The 21,924-nt window shown below is 47.4% G+C and overlaps 1 protein-coding gene across 1 annotated transcript in view; it reads right to left on the bottom strand.

The window, feature by feature from the left end:
- Window positions 1-18,488: 18,488 nt before the first annotated feature.
- The window catches only part of Myh13 (myosin heavy chain 13), a 46,880-nt gene continuing 43,444 nt past the window's right edge, over window positions 18,489-21,924 (bottom strand). Inside the window, exons 36-39 of the mRNA XM_051167843.1 lie at window positions 20,914-21,018; window positions 20,677-20,772; window positions 19,036-19,170; window positions 18,489-18,590 (exon numbers count right to left, since the gene is read on the bottom strand). Coding sequence (XP_051023800.1) covers window positions 18,576-18,590; window positions 19,036-19,170; window positions 20,677-20,772; window positions 20,914-21,018 — 351 coding nt within the window. The 3' untranslated portion in view covers window positions 18,489-18,575. The remainder of the gene's footprint in view (window positions 18,591-19,035; window positions 19,171-20,676; window positions 20,773-20,913; window positions 21,019-21,924) is intronic.

Below are 21,924 nucleotides of genomic sequence, written 5' to 3'. Positions count from 1 at the left end.
GATGGACAAATGGGTGGGTAGACAGATGGATAGACAGACAGGTAGGTGCATAGGTAGGTGAGTAGGCAGGTGGTTAGGCGAACAGCTAGAAAGATCCTCAGCCTGCAGAAGCCAGGACTCACTCACCAAGATTGTCTCCCAACACTTCATGAAGATGAAGTACGTTCTCTTCCAGAATGACCTAGTTTAACATGAAAGTCAAGCATGTGGGAAGAAAAAAAAAATCGTTCATTGTAGCAAAATCTCTAAATGTGGTCAGTACTATAGACAGGTCTGGGTTTAGGATGTAATCAGACCATGCCTTTGGACATTTCATGTGGTTTTGTTTTCCCACAAACACATGGGCAGAGGCACAGAGAATTTTGTTTGGGTGTTTTCCTCTTTTCCTTTTTACTATGTGATGCCAAACTTATGTTTTGACTAGAGTGTCACTTTCCAACTTCCTATGTGTGGGAGCCCAGAGTCTCATGAATTGGCGTAACTGAGACACTTGGACTCATAATGACAGTGCAAGGGAGCCATTATGTAACTCGCGTAGAGGATTGGGTTCAGCTGGTCAGGGAAAAGGATGGGCTTGGCTGGGAAGTGTGCTTCATTTCTGAGGCCTATCTACACTGCAGACAAAATGTGCCCAAGGTCACTGCTCCCCTGCGATGACTGTGAGGGTCACTTGCTTTGGATTTCTAACAGCAGAAAAAGCTGAAGTGTTAAGCTGATAACTGTCACTTTCGCCTTAATGCACAAGAATAGGTACCACTTTCCTCCTGGTACTCAGTGCCGGGCTGTGCACAGAGCCTGGAGTCACAAGGCTAAGTCTGCGTGCCTTTCTTACAGCAGTGGGGCTTTCCAGCTTTGGGTTTCCCCAAACTGTCCCAGCTTGGATCCGAAACACAATATTTAGGCTCAGTTTGAAGTGTACTGTTTTTTTTTCTTAATTTTATTTATTTATTTAAATTTCCCAGACTAAGGTGGCTTGAGCAACTTTCAGCCTTATGCCATGTGTAACTGCAAGCTTTTCTGCCAGACACTGTTTATCTCCACAGGCGTTGTTGACCCACTTCTCTCTCTCCTACAGTCCCTGATTAGGGAAGATTGAAATAGAAGTACAGAATTTCCCGGCCTCCCTTGCACTAGACATAGTCACGTGGTCTGAATGAGGCCAATGAGAAAGGGAGGACATGTATAAGGGGCTTCTAGGAAAACTTTTCTTTCGCTTGTAGAGGATAGGTTGAGATTGCTCCCTGTGACGATAGATCTTAATTGTTAATCCGATGAGTTTAAGGACCACCTGGGAAATAAGCCTATACAGATTATCTTGGTCAGAATCATTGAGGTGAGAAGACCTGCCCACTGTGGGTGACGTCATTCCTTTGGCTAAGATCTTGGACTGCATTAAAAAAAAAAGCCAGCCAAGCAAGCACAAGCATTTATTGCTCTTTGCTTACTTCCTGCAAAGATACAATGTAACCAGCTCCTTCTGCCTATACCTCCCTGCCACATGGAATTTTAAACTGTGAGCAAAAATAAACCTTTTTTTCCCTTTAAGTTGCCTTTGTTGGGGGGGGGCGTGTATTACCCCAACAATTTGCCACATAACTAATGAATACACTAGCTCATCTTCGTTTCTCCTGTCTCTAATGTAGAAGTGACGTCTGGAGCTCTGGAAGCCAAGCTGGGAACACCAGGCTACAAGCACTTTGGATGCAGACACACACACTGGAATGGAGGAATAGGAAGGTAAAAGGGGGACCAGCAAGGTGGCTTAGAGGGTAAAAGTGCTTAACCCTTTCTTGCCCCCGTCTTTGATAGCTGTAACTAAGCGCACTCCTGACTAGCATAGTCTGCCACTGCTTTGAAGGATACTGGTAAGGGACAAAAGGGTGAGAATATGGATATGTTATTGCTATTAATTTTGTTTTTGGGGCTCTGGCTATACATCCCAGGCTGGACTTAAGCTGGTGGCGATCCCCCTGCCTGAGCATCTTGGAGTGCTGAGATTCCATGCATACGCTAACACGAACTGGCTGGAGGAGAGAGCAAAGACTGGACAGTGATCCGAAAGTGGGGGATGGGATCGTGACAGTGTTGAGAATGTGGGGCATGGGATCATGACCAGGTCTATTCAGCCCTTTTCCTGCCTGCGCTTCCCTCAGTTTCTCCTCAGCAAACACCTCCTGAGGCTTGAGACCATTTTGTTTGTCTGTTTTGTGGGTGCCATGCAGGTGCTCTGCCACTAAGCTATATCCTTATTTTGCCTTGAATGCCAAGACATGAAATTCCTTTATAGAGACTCTTATTATCATAGCAAAGCACCTCGTGCCAGCAATTGTTTCATCAGTAAATGAACTTCTCTGGGAATCACCCCTAAAGCATAGTTTTCTTGCTGTCTGGTTAGGTGTTTATTTCCAAAGGCTATAACAGTGTCTAGCTCACTCACTGTTTGTTGAATGACTTACCAAGTCTTTGTGGTCAGGAGTGGACTGGGAGGCAGATGGCCTGTGACATGGCCTTGACCTTTGACCATGGTTGTCACTGGTTATCATTCTTCCTGTAAGTTCTTAGCTCTGCCACGCCAACACATAAATAAAAGTACTCAAAAACAAAACAAAACAAAACAAAACCCAAAACCACCAGATACTTTTTGCAGGTGTGTATGTGTTGGGAGGGAGGGGGGAAATATGGTGATCTTGGAAAAAATAGTAATTCCCTTGGGAATTTCCAGGCATGGTTCTGATGAGAGGAAATGCAATTGGGCCTTGAAGTTGGTTCAGGAAGTGGAAACTCTGGCTTAAGGATATGTTGAGACACCTGAACAACCATGAGGACACTTCTTTTACTCTCTTTTAACAGTACTTTAGGCATCGAGTATTGAGTCTTGGACAGTAGGTCCACAGTTGCCCCTCCCCCAAACTCCAGCCTACCAGTGCCTCTCTCTCTGTACCTCAGCTCACGCCTGAAGAGTTCTGTACTGCTGTTTCACTGGAGACCGGAATGGGGAGCTTCCCAATGCAGTCCCCACAGGGAAGCTGCTGTGATCTCGGGGAGCCTCCAGACCCTCATCCCAGCCTGCTCACATGCTGGGCGCTGTCCTTCCTGGCCTCTTGCTTAGCACAGGTTAGTGATGGTGGCTAGGGTTTGCTGGGACTCTCCTCTTCCCACACGGTTCTAAGTGCTTTACAGCGCTCATGTCTTTGCCTTTCTTAGAAGCCGAAGGTGACCTCACAGGTGAGGATTTCATACATTCAGCAGATACTTATGGAGCTGCCCAGGGCTGGCACTGTCTTAGAGACAAGGGCTGCAGTATTGAGCACAGGGGACCTATTCTTACAGAGCCACCAGTCTTGTCCTAAAGCAAGTGTCTTGATCTGTTTCTTTGTCTTGGAATAAAACACTGCAGGAAGTCTAAGCAGTAAAGAAAAGATGTTCTGGCTTAAGTCCTGGTGGCTGGAAAGCCTAAAGAGCACAGCATCAGTGTCTGATGAGGCACTGACTCAGTTGGCTTTCTGTCACTGTGACCAAATGCCCGAGGTTATCAACTGCAGAGGGAAAGGCTTGCTTTAGTTCGTGGTCTCAGAAGGTTCAGTCTATGGCCATTTGGGCCTGAGGTGGGTTAGTACATCATAGCAGAGGCCTGCTCAGCCCATGGTGCCCAGAAAACCAAGGAGGCAGAGAGAGTTCCAGCATCTCCTCCAAGGGCAGACAGGCAAGCATAATTTTTATGATCTCACTCTCACCAGGCTCCACCTTTAAACATTCCACCACTTTCCAGGAAGCATCAAGGGCCATGGAGCAAGCCTTGGTGGGACATTCCAGATCCAAAGGACTGTAGGCCGGTAACACACAGCGGAGCAGGACAGCTGTTGCCAGGAGAAGAAACTAAGGAAGCAGCTAAGGAAGCCAAGCTTGCTTTGTGAATGCTTAACAACTCGCTTTGGTGTGAACTAGTCCAAATTCCTTACACACACAGACAAACACACACATAGATACATATAAACACACACACACAGAGACATTCACATACACAGACACATAAACACACACACACACATACATATATACATGCTCACATAAAGACATACACAGACACATAAGCATACACACACTTACATAATGCATACAGGCAGGCAGGCCGGGAGACAGATAGACAGACAGACAGATGTACAAACTCACTCACAGACCTAGGCACACAGAGTGGGGATGGGGGCACAAAGTACACCCAAACAACAGCAGAGGGTAAAGCCCCCAGAGTAGACAGACTGATATGTGTGGACACTGGATTGGATGGACCCAATGTGTCTGAAAGGGACTTTTCCTGGCCTTTGGGCAGGGAGGAGATGCATCCTTGAATAGAGCACCACTGTTTAAAACACCCGCAGATGAGGCAGGTGCACATAAAAGCCTCATCTAAGGAAACTTCCCAGCACCTGCTGGGCAGAGATCAATCTTCACCTTGAAAAAAAAAGCATGAAGAGGGGAGAGCAGAGCAGAAAGAACCACGGGGTGCTAAGGTGCACGTGTCCCAGCAGCAGGGGAGAGAGGAGAGTGCTTGCAGAAAAGCCTTCCCACATTGTCAGGGCAGCCAGGAGCCAGCAGTAATGAAAGGGATTCTTACAAGTGGCTGGAAATAGCTGGCAATGATGCGACAGGCATCCCTTAAAAGGCCTTTGTTGTGCTGGATAAGGAAAGTCATTGTGGTCTGCAGGGAGCTCCTGGGTGCATGTGTGATTGATGGGGGGGGGGGGGGAGACACCCCCTATTCTATTCTGTCCTTACATCTCTGCCTGCAGGAACCTAACGTCTGGAACTGTACTCAGGGATCTTCCTGGTGAAGCTGGGTTTGGGAGCCTGGGTCTGCAGCACACAACCTGATCTTATATGATTCAGTGTAACTGATCTATATTGGATGGTTTTGTGTCGACTTGACACAAGCAAGAGTCATCAGAGAGGAGAGAGCCTCAGTTGAGGAAATGCCTCCATGAGATGCAGCTGTAAGGCATTTTCTCACTTAGGGATCAATGAGGAAGGGCCCAGCCCAGGGATGGTGGTCCTGAGTTCTATAAGAAAGCAGGCGGATGCCTTTACTCCCATCACTCAGTGAGGCAGAGGCAGGGGAATCACTGTGAGTTTGAGTTTGAGGCCAGCCTGGTCTACAAAGCAAGTCCAGGACAGCCAAGGCTACACAGAGAAACCTTGTCTTGAAAAAACAAAACAAAATCAAAAACAGAAAAGTAAAGAGAAGAAAAGAAGAGAAAGGAAAAGAAAAGCAAGCTGGGCAAGCCAGGGAAAGCAAGCGAGTAAGCAGTACCCTTCATGGCCTCAGCATCAGCTCCTGCCTCCAGGTTCCTGTCTTATTTCAGTTCCTGTCCTGACTTCCTTTGGTCATGGAGTTTCATTGCAGCCATAGAAACCCTGACTAAGACACCACCATATCCACACTGGGCACAGAACCGCTGCCTGTGAACCAGATATGGCAAGACCCAGATCACATCTGAGGAGTCTACTCCTTGGGCCTCTGGATGAAAGAGCCAGGGATCTTTGGTGTCAGTTGTCCCATGGAAGCCCCAACCAGCCCTACAGCATGGTGGGGGCCTTTGCTGAGGCTGGGATTCTGCCTTCCTTCCATCCCTGCTGTTAGAGAGACAGGGTGATGGGAAGTGCTCTGGAGGCTTGTTCTCAGGGGCAGACCCAAGCGTTCTTCCCTTCCACAGAATTGCCTTGAGCAAATTCTAAGCTGCTTCTGTAACTACAGAGTGGGCACTGTCATATCTGCCCTGTAAGGCTGTAAATGGATGAGAACTTTGGAAAGGGCGGAACAGAGCAAGAACCCAGTAAACATGTCATTGTCATTTTAGTGCTATTATCACTATTATTATTTTAGTATTAAAATGGGGTCTTGTAGCCTCTGGCTATCCTAAAATTCACTATAAAGAGCAGGCTAGCCTTGAATTCACATCTATCTGTGTGCCTCTGCCTCCCAAGTGCTTAAATTAAAGGTGTGTGCCACCATAGTTGTATACTATTACTAAGATTTATTTTATTATTTATTTACTTATGTATCTCTCTGTGTGTATGTGGATATGAGTGCAGGTACTCCTAAGAGGCTAGAAGAGGGAGACAGATTCCTTAGAGCTGGAGTTATACGTGATTGTAAGCTGCCCAAGCTGGGTGGTGGGAACTGAACTGTCGTCGTCGTCATCATCATCATTTCATTCATTCATTCATTCATTCATTCATTCATTCATTCTTACCCTGAGGTTGTTTGGCAAGGAAAAAAAGCACAGTCCTTTGGAAGACGTCATTTTGCTTATTCCTTAGTTCCAGGGGCAGCTGAAAATTTTCAGTGCAGAATGAAGGTTAGGGACAGCCTTAAACTGAACCCCTGGAGCCCTTGTGCTCTTCCTTTGTTCTGTGTGCAGTGAAGGAAGCCTGGCAGTGTGGGGTGACCTGGGGGTAATTGCAGCTAGAGTCACATGTGGAAACAAGCGCACTTCCACACTCCTTCCCAAAATGGTAATCCCTGAGTGGCATCAGTGGGGTGCTCTGGATGTCTGATGACCTTCCCCTGCCCCTTTAAGTCTTTCCCTTTTTTTCCTGGGGAGACGCTAGAATGCTGGCAGAACCTTCTCTTTCTCCTGACACCTGCTCCGTGATCTATTTTTCCCTCTGTAGTCTTCAGAGCAGGCAGGAATGAGCGGACGATTTAAAAACAGATTGTGTAGCTTTTGTTAGCTGCCAGGAGTTTGGAGAAGGGCATAGATGTTGAAGAGGAAGAAACAAAGAGAAATATTCTGGGAATTTCCAGTTTGTCCTTGGCACCAGATGAGGGTGGGAATGCACTAAAAAGTTTTTCTCATATGGAATTTATTCCTATCCTGTTCACCCTGTCCGTGCCCATTCCTTCCCACTCACATCTCCTAAACTTCTTAAGTGTTTGGGGATAATGTGAATACAAAAGGAACCCCCATTTATCCCAGAGATCCATTGGGTTTAGCTTGGGAAGGGGGGCTGGGGGACGGGAGATGTCCTAATCTCTCTGGAGCAGAACCACTGCAGGAGAGACTCTACTGCAGACCTCGGCCATGGCATAGTTTTCACAGGTGTTTGTCTGGACTCTAGAGCCTTGCAGGGTCATCAGCACATCATCACCTGGAAGCAGGACCTCTCATATCAGGGGAACCAGAATGTTTCCTTGTAAGCAAATAGCACTTCTTCAAACCACTCTGCAGAGAAGAAGAGACTGTGGCCCGTTAGAGCACACCCTGCCCCTCGCTGCTGGTCTCTCCATGCACACTTCTTGTACTGTTCCAGTTACTCCTCTGTGAATGCTGTGTCAGCACCCCAAGGATGAACTTAGAGTCACTGGATCCCCTATGTGTTCTTTCTCCCAGAGTGTAGATCTGGTTACATCTCCTTGTTTGCCTTTAATTATTCTTTAATTGATAAATCTGGTCAGATGGTTGGACCTTGTCTGCTGGGAGTAGTGGAGCTAGGCCTTACCCTGAAACTTCAGGCACATTGGTGTTTCTGAGTGTGTATAAGTGCTGGTTGGAAAAACATCTGGGGTATTCATGGGTATCACAAAGGTGTCCCTGACTCCCCAAAGTAAAAGCAAGTAAAATAAAATTAAAGGTCAAGAAATTAGCTGTCTTGTTTCATTTGAGATGGCGGCTCACTCTGTAGTCTAGGCTGTCCTGGAAGTCAACTATATAGGCAGACTTGCCTTGAATACACAGTGATCCTCCTGCCTCAAGCTACAGAATGCTGGGACTATAAATGTGAGCCACTATACCCAGTTTGAATTAGCATGATTGAGGGCATTCTGTGTTAGGTATTATGCTAAAGTTTCTTGTGGTTTTGGTGTGGGCTGAGGTTTTGTGTTTTGAGACAGTAGATGTGGCTGGGCTCAAATGCTCCATCCTCCAGCTTTCACTCTCCTGTGCCATGGTACTAACAGTCATGCTTTATGGTATAGGGATTGCTTGTTAATTTTTATCAAATAAATTTATTTTCTAACCAGGCTCTACTGACTGGCTGGCCAGCAAACCCTCGGACCAGCCTCTCTCAGCTTCTCCTGCACTGAGATCATAAGCAACTGCCACCATACCCAGATGCTGCCTCCTCCTCCTCCTCTTCCTCCTCCTCCTCCTTCTTCCTCTTTGTCTTCATGTGGGTTCTGGGGTTCAAACTCAAGTCCTTACACAGTACCAACTAAGAGGTCCCTCTAAGCCCACTAATAAGTTTTCTAACATTGAGTCAAACTTAAAATCCTGAAATAAACTCAGTCTATCTCAGGATATATTGTCTTCTTAAGTGATGCTGGATTGTGCTGGTCTCTATGCTCTTTAGAATTCCTTTGCACCCAGGCTCATGAGTGAGACAGACCTGTAACTTTTGTCTTGACAGCAGGATGGTATTGGCCTCATGAAATGATCTGGATTGGCACTGTTGCTCTTTGGAAACTCTTGGCTAATATTGGAAGTATTTTTTTTTTCCTTAATTGCTTTTCTCTCACAGGTGTCTGAAGCTACAAAATACAACAATCCTGATTTGAATGTTTCAGGGTGTCATATCATTTTTTCCTGGAGCTCCAAGTGTTCCCTTATGGGTAATCCTAGGGACTGGCTGCTGAGCATATATATGCCTGGCTTTTCACCTCTGGGGTCCATAATGCCAGGGGTGATAGGGATACAGAAGACCCTATATATCAGTTGTTTCTTAGGTCAATGGATAAATAGTTTTGTACGCTTGTAGCATATGGGATAGAAGGCACACCCCACTACGTGCTTGGTGAAAAGTGAGAGGTTTGAGATTGTTTAGAAAGCCAAGGGCCTGAGTCCCCACAACTCAGTGTAGCAGCTAAATTCATATCTGCTACAGGGCTATTAACTGAAGCCCTAAAGAGCAATGTCAGCATCACCTCCTGACAAACGCCTCTTATTATGTGGCCAGGGATCTTCCTCCATCTCTCTCTTCTCTCTTTCGACTTGACACTCTCAACCCCTTCAGTGATATGTAAACCTCCATGGCCCTCTGTTTGGGAGCACGGGGGTGACACTTTTCCTGACACTTGTAGGTAGGCTGCTCAGGGCAATTTCAAGACAAGAGGGAAGGAAGGGTTTTCTGTTCCTTCTCCTGCTTTGCCCTCTGGGAAGCTCTCCTCACCGGGAGCAGGCTGAACTGATGTCAGGAGAGGAATGGAAGGAGGCATCTTCTCTACGTCCCAAGGTTCTGTTCACAGCAGGCTTCTTCAGTGTCCTGCTGAAAGACATTGACGGTGCTATGGTTTATATGGATCCTAAATCTTGGTATTTACTTGAATAGAAAACAAAACAAATTTTAAAAAACTCTTTTTTATTTTTTTTATTTTTATTTATTTATTTTTTTGTCGTAGCATACATTTGGGATTGGATTTCTGGTAAAGAACCCTGGTTCTCCCCAATGTGGTCCCTGTAGCTGTAATATCAGCATTGCCTGGAGAAAGACAGAGAGCCTGTTAGAATTATACGTTCTTCTCAGGCCCCACCTCAGAACTAGAAAGTGAAAAACTGTGTGGGACAGCCTGGGCTTTGACCAGCTCTCTCCTAGCTTCTGAGATACGCTGGAAGTTGAGAGCCACTGGTTTGAAGTCAAATTGTGTGCAGTGATGGATTTCCCCCTAGGCTGAATGACTCTACAAGGCCTGTGCCTCGCCCTGCAGTACTAGAAATGCACTCCACTCAGTGGATGGGCCTCCTGACCGTAGGCATGGATGCCACAGCATTGTCAACTTGTCTTTAAAAACCTCCAAACACTCAGTTTCTGGCTTTGTCTTGTTGAAAAACATTACTGAACCCTGGCCCAAGACCATAACTTGAATGGCAGTGCTCCAGATCTGTGTCTCTTACGTTTAATGTGTCCACAAGTCACCTGGAGAGTTGGTGAAGGTATACCCTGGCGTCTACTACATCTGGGAAAGGCCGGTGATTCCGAATTTCTACGCACCCACAGATACTGATGTTGGGCCATGGACCACACTTAGTGCAGCAAGGCTCTAGATCAGCACAATGTGCAATAGTTCCTTTCTTCATGAGCATCTATGTCAAGATGTGCTCCCATCACCTCCCATTCCCCAGGCTTCATCTTGAGGCCAAGCAGAACTGGTTCCGCCAACTGTTCTTCACGTAATGGTTTCCATATCCCTGGCTAGGCTTTCCTTAGACACTCTGAAGAACCTGCGAATGAGGGAGGCACAAGGGGGCAGTGAGAGGGCATCTTCCTTTGCAGATGGTCACGATAAAATAGCTGCTGTGACCTTGTGACTCTTTGTGACCCCCTTCTCAAGGGTCCCTCTGACACCTAGCCTCTTCTCAGCCTTTCAGGACTAACCCATGGCCAGTCCTCCCCCAAAGGTGGCCTTGAGCCGAAGCCTTGTTTCCAGAAATTCCGTGGAAGTGCCTCCTGGCAGTGGGCAGAGGGAACTGAGGCAGTCTCTCCTAAATGTCTTAAATAGGTTCTCCTATCAAATTAGCGAGTCATTTGCTGAGCTCTGAGCATGGAGCCCTGAGCACGGAACCCCTCAGGCGGCAAACATACAAAAGCTATTTACACCCTGCAAAGGAATGATGATGCAAGCACAGTAGCAACCCCATCTCACCCCCCCGAATGTGGGCTTTCCTGACACAACCATGTGTTTTCACATGGTGAAGACTGGTATGTGCATATTAAGGTGGGCTTCTTTTGTTTAACACCTATTAGTAAGCACATTAATATGTCATATTGATGCCATTTGTGCTTTTGCCTTTTAAAATATGCATAATCCTGGCATGAATAGCACGGTGGCTGCAAGCCCGGGCCCCAACACACAATGTGTAACACTGACAGATTCCTTAAACTGTCTGTGCCACATCTGTCAAATAAGGATAAAGTAAGAGCCTCCAGCACAGGGCTGCAGTGAGAAATGAGATGATCCACAGAAACCGGTTGAAATGGCGCCAAGCATGTAATATGCACCCGGTTAACTCTGGCTGCAACTACTATGGTTATTACCATATCAGACGCAGACAGACCTCTGTCACCCACCGAGCATTTTAGGTTTTAACTATTTGATTAGAACAAGCATGCCCATCCTTTCTGGTCCTCCCTTGTGTGTGCAAAGCCTGGTCTATGCTGGCTGTAAGGTGATGAAGAGCCAGTTGGCTCTTACACAGATGACTATTTTGTGGTGAGAAATGAGTGATTCCAACAGAGCAAGGGCTTGTATGGGACACGATGTGAGGATGGGAGAAACTGAGGCAGGGTTGTATCTTTATGAGGAAGGCATTAGATGTTCTTGTTTACTTAACCGATGGTTTGTTTCCCTGTGCCCAGATTAGCTCCTGGCATGACTTGAGACCTCAGTTAATTCATTGTGAATCAAATGAGTGGCCTGACATCTCTGCAGAAGGAGCAATCTTCCTGGCAAAGCCGGCAGCTTGCTGTGGGTGGCCCCTGGGTTCGGATGGAAGCCATGTCCTGATTTGGGTCCAGATGTTTTGTCTGGCCCCACCCACATCTGTCCATCCTGACTCATGGGACAGGAAGTTCTTGGCTGTGGGACACTGACTCTGAGCAAGAGTCTCCCCTTCCGGCTGTCAGCAGCCAGAAGCATTGTGTGCCATTGGACATATTGGCTGTGGAGGAAATGATAAGATGTTAGGGGAGATGGGAGTCCAGTATGAGCTGTGAAGGACAGGAGCTGTCTGCTTAGGCCTGGGCCCTGGTTGATTCAACAGTGAGCAAGGCTCACAGTGTAAGAGTCATATAGAGTGTCATTGCCATTCTTGGGAAGGAGACAAATGAGGGTGAGTGAGCGAGAGAGGGAACCGCCCACTGGCATTTGTGCTGAGGTTACAGACATTGTACCATTTTGTCCTTCCACTGACCCACTTACTGGTCAGGCAGCGTCTGTCCAAGTTTAAGACACACAGATTCATTCAGCACCGTCTCCAGACACAACATGAGCCACAAGAGGAGCATCTGTTGCTTTCTTTTTCACACTGTTTCTTTGGGGAATAGGAACTTGACCCAGTGGGAGGGTAGGAAGCACCCTCCCCACTCTCAGTTTATGGGGCTTCAGGGGAGCTGGTGCTGCTCAGACTTCCAGGACCTGTGACTCAGAGCTGAGCAGCCAGACTCCACATCTCTCCCCCACCCCACCCCCACCCCCCCGCATATGGACATGGGACCATATTCAGCAACTGAAGCAATTCAGCTCTGTTTATTTTTTTCTTCCCTGCAAGTACCTTTAAGAATTTTTAAATGTCCTTTATAAGTCAATCCTTTTTTTTTTTTTTTGGTGGTGCTGTTGATTTAGGGTTGGCGAGATAGCTCTGCAGGTAACAGCACTTCCTAAAAGCCTGAGTTTAGTCCCACAGAGTTAAGAGAGAACTGACTGATAGAAGTTGCCTGTGATCCTCAAATGCTCACCGTGACACACACCACACATATTCCTACAGGCATGCACATACAGGCATGCACACACATACACATGAATGTAATAAAAAGTTTAGAAATACAGTTGGTTTAAAGGGGAAAGGAAACAGAGGTGGAGAGAGAGAGAGAGAGAGAGAGAGAGAGAGAGAGAGAGAGAGAGAGAGAGAGAGAGAGAGAATATCATCTGAATGCCTACCTGAACATGATGGGTCTGTGAACACAGGCAGCCGAAGATTGACTACTCTTGGAATTTCATTTAGGTGAACTGGTAAGCTTCCTTTTCATCTAGATATCTGGAGCCGCCTTTTCTGAAACAGTGGACACAGTTCTTAGGTCTAGAGCAGAGCAGTAGAGTGGAGACTTCATAGCAGAGTCTTCAGTGTCCTTTCTGCCTCCTTTCTAACTTTGCCGTGAGCAAGACAGAAGAAATCGCTCCTCTCGAAAGGTTTTCAGTTGCCTACCTTGATTGAGCTGGCATAGGCTAGGGGGTTAGGCTGGCATTGGCTCTCCATATTCTAGCATCTCTTGGTTAGACAAGATCTTAGGTTTCTTTTTTCTATATTTCATTGTTTCCACTGAGTGGCTGGCTGGTAAAGGGCTTACAAGCCCCCATCTGTACTTTGTGGTGTTTTCTGATTTTTATGGTGTGAGATTCTCACCATGGCCAATTTCAAGGAAGCGGCATTATGTCACTGAATGGGGAGATGAAAATGTACGTTACTAAATAGCATTTCCACCACATAGATTTCATTATTGTAGATAACCTCAAGAGATTAGAGGTAATAAAATGTCATGGGCCATCAAGAATGGTTGACCTTGAGTGTTTTACCTTAGCTTTAAATACAAGTCATTTAATTATAAGTTTAAACAATTTAAGATTTTAATAATGCCGGAGTTCAGTAATTGGCTCACAGAATCCCAGGATTTTGTAACTGGCTCTACAAATTGGTTCTGGTTTACTGCCAACTTTACTTTGATGAAATGGATGACCTCTTGGTAGGACTGGCAGCTTTTAGTGACAAGTGATTACACGTTGAAGTACGTAAGAAAATAGAACACATTATTGCCCATCTGCATAGGAGTGTAATCCACTCATAACTGGGGATTAGTAAGAACTCTTAGCGGCATAGGTCCCTCCACTGGAAAATCTATAAGCCTATAATGTACATGCATGAAATAGGACAGACCCTGTATCAACCATCTTTCATACACTGGGAAGAGGGTTTGAGGAAGAGACATTTTGCAGAGGTGTGGCCAAATGTGGGAAAACACAGGCCCAGCGGGGGCTGCATTTTACCAGATCTGGGCTCCATTAACGGGCCTAGACATAAGGCGCCTTCAGGAAGTGAGGACCTTCCAGAGACTGGAGACAGTGAAGGCTAGGGTACCTGACAGGCAAGGGAGCCTGTGGCTGCAGCAAAGAATGATGGGAATAAATTTGACCCAATCCTTGCCTTTCCTCTGTTCTTCCATCCTGGCTCCCAACCAAAAGCCAAAGTTCAGTGGAGCCCATGAATGCCAACCTCCTGTGCAGGGGCATGGAACAGAGTGGGAAGGGGCAGAAATGGCATTGCCGGGGCAATCTTCCTGTGCACTGTGTAAAGGTTGTCTTTGTATATTCAAATGTTGCTGGGCATGGGCTGGATTTCGGTATTGCTATTCTTATGAATCATCACCGGGCCTCAGTATTTTGTAAACACTCAGCTTCCTTACCTCTGATTGCTTAGTAAAGATCTGATGGCCAATATCTGAGCAGGAGAGGAAATTAGGGACTTCCCGGCTGAGAAAGAGTTTGGTGGGAAGACTCAGGTGTGGAGGAGTCATTCACCAGTGTGATTTAAAAAAAAAAAAGGGGGGGGGGGACAGGTGTGCCTGCCTGTGAGAGCTTGAAAGAGAGGTAACAGGCCGTGCAACAAGACGTGGACTAAAATAGACAGATTAATTAAGTTAGATGTGCTAGCTGGGAAGTAACCTAAGCCAAGGCCTGAGCTATAATAAAAATTAGTAAGTCTCTTTGACATTATTCTAACCACTGGCAGGCCAAGAACAGTGCTATAGGTTTAGTCCTGCAGCGTGAACAGCTAATTAGCCTTTTTCTCTCGGGTCTGAGAAAAGTTAAAGAGAATCTGCCTTTGGAACTGCTGTTTCCTCTCTACTCACCCTCGGTAGAGGTGAGGGCTTCCCCTGCAGGACCAAGGTCTCTTTTCTGGTGTGACAGAGGCTCCTCGATGAGAAAGGGCTCAGTGGAGCACACTGTGGTTGCAGTCCTGTGCTCCCCTACCCTCTGGAACCAGGGCCATCCACAGGCACCTGCATCATTTTCCCCACTCAGCCGTTCTAGGCTTCTTGATGTTTGCAAGGGTCTTTTCCTGGTCTGGGATTCAAGAGACCTGGTGTGGGTGTCTGGTTCTGACACTGTCCTGACAGGTTCGCCAAACCCATTACTAATCTGAAGTTTCTCATTTGCAAAACCAGGGACCAGGAAGAGATGATCAGGCTTCTCAAGGGCACCTCTGGCTCTCCACGTCAAAAAAATCATGAGTTTAATCCCCAGATCGTTTGCATAATGTAAAGCATCTCTTTCCATAGCCAGAAGGTGGCAGCAAAGTCCTGTTTTGGAGGGGGCTGTAGACCAGGGTAGGAGACCTGAGGGCCTTCGGTAGTGCTCAAAGCCCATGTAGGATAACTAAGCTTTAATGCTGAATAATAACTAATAATAATAACAGCAGAGCTATCATTATTGGTATCCAAATAACATCAATAAGTCCGCCTCCATTTGGGGCAGGATTGCATAGCTGGGGAAACATTGTTCCGTCGAAACCTTTTAGCAAGCACATCACACAGGCAGGTGATGGATAAGCAGAATTCCTATTCCGTGTAGAGACTCGGAGGTGTTTCTTGACTTGCCCATCACCTTTGGAAAGTAGAGGTGTGCTGGGACAGTTCCCGAATTCTCGTGCCTTCATCTGTGTACTGTCTAGCTGTGTCAAGCTCCCTTCCTCTCCTTCTATAGCTTGAAAGAGAGTTAGGGAGCTAAAAGCAGAGTTCAGGACTGGTCCCAGCTGCAAGTTGGACCTTAACACATAGATACTGAGGGGAAAAGTTCAGGACACGAATCTCATCTTCGTTCTTTCTCTTTCAGTCCCAGAAAAGGAAATTACCTTGAGTTACTTAATTTTTTTACAGGGTATGTCTGGTGGCTTGGCATGAAAAACTGCCATTCATCCATCAATCTCTCCATCTATCTGTCAGTCAGTCCTTCCTTCCCTTCATTCAGTAATTGGAATAGTGATTATAAAACACAATGAGTGCCGCTACGATGCACAAGGAGCAGTGATGGAGAGGTGGGAAAGAGGAAAACAGAGCGGTGAATGTACTATGGAGAGAGGCAGACCTGGAGCCATGATGGTGGTCACAGGAGAGAGAGAGGGCTGAGGTGGATGTGCTGTCAGTGCCCAGGAGCGTCAGCAGGATGGGGCGCAGTAGCATAAGCCTGAAGATTATGCCCCTAATCTGCCACTTGGTCATGGGATCCCCCTGGCTTGGGGCAACAATGGAGCCCTGAGATGTAGACAGTTACACTTTCTGGATTGGATGTCCTCGAAGGATCACCGTGGTCCTTGATGCCACCAGAGGCCATGGTGGTGTCTGTGGTCCATGCTGCTGCCCCAGGCTGCCATGGAGCCTGAGGTCCATGTGGGGGTATATGATCTGTGCTGCTGATTGACGTTTTGGTGATGTCCTCAGACCTTGCTGTCTTGAGGGGCCATGTTGATGTTCGTTGCCCATGTTACTACCAAAGCCCATGTGGACACCTGTGGTCTAGGCTGCTGCCTGAAGCCATGTTGATGTTCCTGGGTACTGGAGAGCTGTCCCCACCACTCTCCACTGCTGCACAGCTCTCCTCAGTTGATGGCTTTTGGTGGGGGTAGAGTAGAGAAAGACTCACCTTCCCTTAGGGGACTGGCCACAGGGATTTGACTTTTGGACTTACTATTTTTCTTTCCTTTCTTCTTCTTCTTCTTTTTTTAAATGGGGGTAAGGTCATGGGGGGATGTTCATAGGAGAACTGGGAGGTAAACACAAATGGGGTGCATGATGTCAAATCCCCAAATAATCAATAAAAATCCCCTCTACTCTGTGAAGAATACAGTCATTGTCTATCCTTTAATGGAGACCCAGTCAGGGACAAGAAGTTCCCAGCAGAGACTTGGGAGTGATGTTTTTCTGGGGAGCTCCAGATAAACTAGGGGATATCTGGGAAGAGGAAATTCAGGCTTCGTGTTTTGAGTTACTGAAAAGGGATGGTTCCTTAGCCATTTCACAGACTCCAAGCATGGCATATTAATTCCTCCAACCATAGGAGACCCATAGAAAAGATTAAAGACCCAGACTGCTATCCACCTGGGCCTGTGTCTTGTGCTCCCTTAACCTCCTAGGGAGAAGTCTCAACCCCTCCCATGACAATATAAAAATATTACCCTGTTTACTGTAAGTCAGGCTCCAGGCCAGGTGTACTCCTTACATGTTCTTATTCGCCTCTCAAAGCCTAGAAGATTGCACCCTATTTTGGACATGAAAAAAAAAAAAATGAGGATTAAGTCATGAAGCAACTTTAGGTTGGGAAGGATGGAACTCTGGCAGGGTGAGACTCAGCTGGGCAGTGTGGTTACTGCTTATGAGGACTGGAGTTTGGATCCCAGGACCCGCACTGAGTGGCTCACAAACACCCATAACTCCATCTTCATAGGATTCAGTATCCTCTTCTGGCCTCCATGGATACCTGAACATGCACATGTACACACACAGAGACACATACATGCATAAATCAAATAAAACAAATCTTTAAAGCATAAAGACCCACGGCTATAATTGGTTTTTTTCCCCCTCACCCTAAAGAATTAGGAAACCGAGGTTAAGAAAGAACACTTGCCCAAGGTCACACAACTTACATGTGACAATATCTGAATTCCATCTAGGTCTGCAGGGCTCCAGCGCCCACTCTCCTGACCACGCAGGTCAGACGGCCAATGAGGTAACTCAAGTTTAGAGAACATATGTTAACCCGAGGTCACACGGTGAAAGCCTGCAAGTGGTCAGGCTGAGGCTCATATTTATTGGCTGTTGAGCTTCCTGTTATAATGGTCCTCGTCCCATCCTACCCCCAGGGCCAGCCAACCAGCAAATAGAGAGAAGATAGAAAACCTGACTGGTGAGAATTATTATACAAAGGATTACTCTCTCTTTCCCTTTCTATTTCTCTCTTCCTCTCTTCCTCCCTCCCTTCCTTCCTTCCTTCTTTTCACTTCTTACATGGATGTCTATACAGCTCTGGCTGTCCTGGAACTCACTATGTAGATCAGGCCGACTTTGAATTCACAGAGATCCAACTGTCTCTGCCTCTCCTATGCTGGCATTAAAGGCTTGTGCCACCATGCCCAGCCTTCTTTCCTTTCTTGAAGTGTTTATTTTTCACATTTATTGAGGTACAACATATAACTGACAAATAGAAGTTTTATAGTGCTAACTCATTTTGTTGTTGCGTTCTTCTCTTTTAATATGTGTGATGGTCTTAATCTCAGTACCTTGCATATATATCGACTGTGCCTACCACCATATCTCCAGAAAGTATTCATCAGGTACACCTGGCGCACCAGGGTTCCCATCTCTCTCTGTCATCGCCAACCTTTGTAAGCCTTCACCTTTCTGGTGAAAGCTATTTTAACAGACGTCAGCTATGGGCACAGAGTCTTTGGCGTTGAGTTTTACTTCTTTGGTGTGTGGTGCTGAGGATGGGAACAGGAGCCTCACGTGCATCAGGCAAACACTCTACCACCGAGCCACACCCCTCAGCCAGGTTTTTATTTTGAAATGTTTGTGGAAACCAGAAGTTTAAGCAGGAAGCAGGCTGGAGTTTCACCTTTTCTACTTGAGGCAGGGAGCAGACATTTTCCCATTTCTGACTTTCTTGCCATTTGCAACAAAGCAGGCAAGACTCTGAAGCTCAACCCACAAAAACAAACACAGCAGAGCCTGGATGCTGAGTATTCAGGGGAGTTTATTTTTCCCACGTTCTCCCTCCACCCTCCCGGAGGTGGCCCATGGCAACCAGCCTCAGGAGAGCCTCATTCTTCCATCTTCTGTGGGAGAAAAAGAAATTGTACACAGGAAATGAGTCAAACTCCATGGGAGGCCCAGCATCCCCCTCAAGGGGAGCAGATGTAAAGTCTGGAACTTCAGAAAAATGGCATTAAGGAATGGCTTTGCCTCACTCGATGTTGACAAAGAAACCAGTTAAAAGCTATTAGGGACAGGACAGGACAGGTCACCTGAAAAGCAGGGACTTCCTGCACTGCACCTCAATCAACAGGGAGAGAAGGGGCATAACATGCCTGTCCCCCTAGGCCTCTTGCAGGTGCCTGGTACACAGGCATCTATGCTAAAATAGCATATTTTAAGTGTATTACCAATGGCAAGGATGAGGGCACCAAAAGGCATCCTCCAAGCTCTCTCTTTGGTTGCTCTCTCGGTCCTTGGGTATGAGGGACTGTTGGGAAGACGCCATCCTTGGGTGTCTGCTCTTACCTGGCCTCCCACATCGCGGCTCTTGGCCCTTAGCTTGTTGACTTGGGACTCAGCAATGTCTGCCCTCTCCTCAGCCTCCTCCAGCTCATGTTGGACCCTCCGGCACCTGGACAGCTGTGTGTTGGCTTGCTCCTCCTGCCCAGAAAGGAGATGGAGACTATAGAGGTTGAACCTCTCTGTGACTCTGGGGCTCCGAGGAGTCAGGGGAACCAGGAACATGGGGGCCTTGGGTTCACTGACAGCAGGGAGGGAAGATGAGCTCAGTTTTCTTAAGAAAGAAGAGAGGCATCTGCTCACAATCAGGCTGGGATGCTAACTAGGGGCTCCTGGCAAGTTCTCCTTGCTCTTCTCCCAAGGACCATCACATGTCTCCCTGAACTCCCTCCCCACCTTAGCTCTCCCATGCGATGCACACAACCTGGAGATGACCCCAGTCTAGAGTTCTCTCAAGGCACCTGAAGGCATCAGACCAAAGGTCCAAGTTCCTTTTGTTTTATGCTTCTGATACTTGCCATGTACCTGGGACAGACTACCATTTGGTCCTGTATTGTTCTACTGAGACTCTACTAATCTGATATGCGCCATCCCCCTCCTTTTAACTGGTTCCAATATTCTTCTTCTTCAAGGTAACTGAGCAGGCTCCTGAGCAGGGAAGAAAGTTCGTAGAGGGAGAGGCCATATACCAGCCATTTCTTCCTTCAACTATTGGTCTTGAGAGACTCTTTGCAGGCGATAATACAGCGCTGAAGGCAAGGAAATGCAGAAAGGTTCTGGTCTGGAGGCCCTTTCGCTTTGGAGAAGCAATTAGCATATTAGCTACAAAATCTGAGAAGTCCTCTAAGGCAAGTAGTTTAACCTCATTAGGCTGAAATTTTTCTCTTCATTTCATTGTTAAAGTTAGGCTATATTCCGTTATAGTCCAGCTGGTCTCCGACTTGGCAATCTGCCTGCCTTCGTTTTTTGGAGTGCTAGAGATCACAGGCCCATGTTACCACCCTGCATAATTTATTTTCTATAAGGAAAAAAAAAAAAACCCTACCTCCTGTCTTGGGCCCATCATCCTGCTATTGGTAGCCCTCACACACAAAGCCCCTGAAAGACATCATCCAAAGCACTGGCTTTGGCCCACCGCCTATCTCTTCTGTTGATTTTACCTATCTGATGGGGAGGCAGTCAAACAGGGATGGAAAGGCTTAGGAGGGCATTGCTGTAGAAGGCTGGGGAGGTAGGGGTGGGGACCAAGAGGGTAGAGTTCAGGGCAGGAGGGCAAAAGCCGGTAGGTGGGCCTGGCTGGCTAGGGAGAGCTGGGATGATGCCAGGTTAGCAGAGTGAGCTAAGATGCTCTGATAAAGTGAATCAGGGAAGGGTGGGATAAAAAGATGTAGATTGGGGTGGAGGTGGCTGGAAGACGGCTGGGGGAAAATACAGAAAGCTAGGAAGTAGAGAAGATTCAACAAACACAGACCAAGCGTGCAGGGAGGGCTGGTGTTTCTGTGTGACTCGCAGATGCGAAGTCAGGCCTGGGGCTCCCTCAATGAGTCTAATCAGACACTGGCTCCCACTCAGGCTTCTTGAGGATACCCCATTGGATGACAAGGTGCCCCAGGGGCGGGGGGGGGGTGGGGGAGCTGCTGTACTCACAGCCTCCTCTGCCTGCCTCTTGTAGGACTTCACTTTAGCCTGCAGCTTGTCTACAAGGTCCTGGAGCCGGAGGATGTTCTTTCTGTCCTCCTCAGCCTGCAGACAGAGCAGCCACAACAAAGACCTACAGCCCTGCCCCGCCCTGTCCCCTGCCCCCCTCACCCCCACCCCCCGCCCCGGACCCCTTCGCTGGAGTCTGTGCCACCTAACAGCGCCTGAGGGTCTGGAGCTCGCTACCTGGTAAGTCATCTCTTTGACTTTGCGTTCATATTTGTGGGCCCCCTTCAGGGCTTCAGCCCCTCTCTTCTGCTCAGCATCCAGCTCGCTTTCCAGCTCCCGCACCTGTGTGGGAGAAACAGTACACAGGAGTGAGGTCAGGGCTCCCAGAGTTCCCTCACAGACCCTGTGGGTTAGTCATCCTAGGGTGACCTCAAGATCCCTTGCTGTGTTTTACAGAGGTGTCTCCTCCCAGGCCCAGTCTGTGTAGTGGCATTGTATAAATTATAGCAGTAAGCCCTCTTGGGGCAGAGGCAGCTCCTAGTGCATAGTGCTTGGCTCCTGAGGCTATGTACTTTGGCAAGGGCACCTCAGGCTGCGCTTCTGCTTAGCTATCCTCACAGGTGAAACCTGCCGGACTCTTTATGGGTGTCTTGATTTCAACTGGGCAAGGCAGTAGGGGACATGGGCAGACCAGCGTGTCCAAACCAAAGGCCATTTGATGGATCTAAAGCAAGCCAGAGGCTATCAGTGAGCACGGGCTGCCCAACCCACCTCACGGGTGGATGGAATGAGACAAAGTACAGAAAAGAGTGTGAAGAATCACCTCAATGCCATAGATTTCTTTCGACTTTTCTAAAGTTTTGAGGGAAGAGGGGAGCCACTATGATGGCGGATCACCTGTGGCCCCAATATCTCAGTCCCACCCCAGAACACCCAGAGAGATCCAAGTGGGAGTGTGTGTGTGTGTGTGTGTGTGTGTGTGTGTGTGTGTGTGTGTGTGTGTGTGTGTCCAACCAACCACATAGCCCTCTCCCTGGGGAATCCCAGCAGCATCAGAGAGGACAGGGCATGCTGGGAGACTCTTTAGAGCAACATAGAAAGCTCCCAGGGGCAGCAGGCTTCCTTTCACCTCTATTTCTATTAGAGTCTCACTTCTTTTGTCAGGTCTTATAACAGATTTTCCCACCTCCAGGCTTGCTCTCCAGCCCTCTGTAAGGCTTATCGGACTTATGAACCTGGGCAGCTGGG

Source organism: Acomys russatus, chromosome 25 (genome assembly GCF_903995435.1).
Source record: "Acomys russatus chromosome 25, mAcoRus1.1, whole genome shotgun sequence".
Classification (NCBI taxonomy): domain Eukaryota; kingdom Metazoa; phylum Chordata; class Mammalia; order Rodentia; family Muridae; genus Acomys; species Acomys russatus.
The sequence above is the reverse complement of the archived record's forward strand: the minus strand, read 5'-3'. Positions and strand labels throughout refer to the sequence as shown.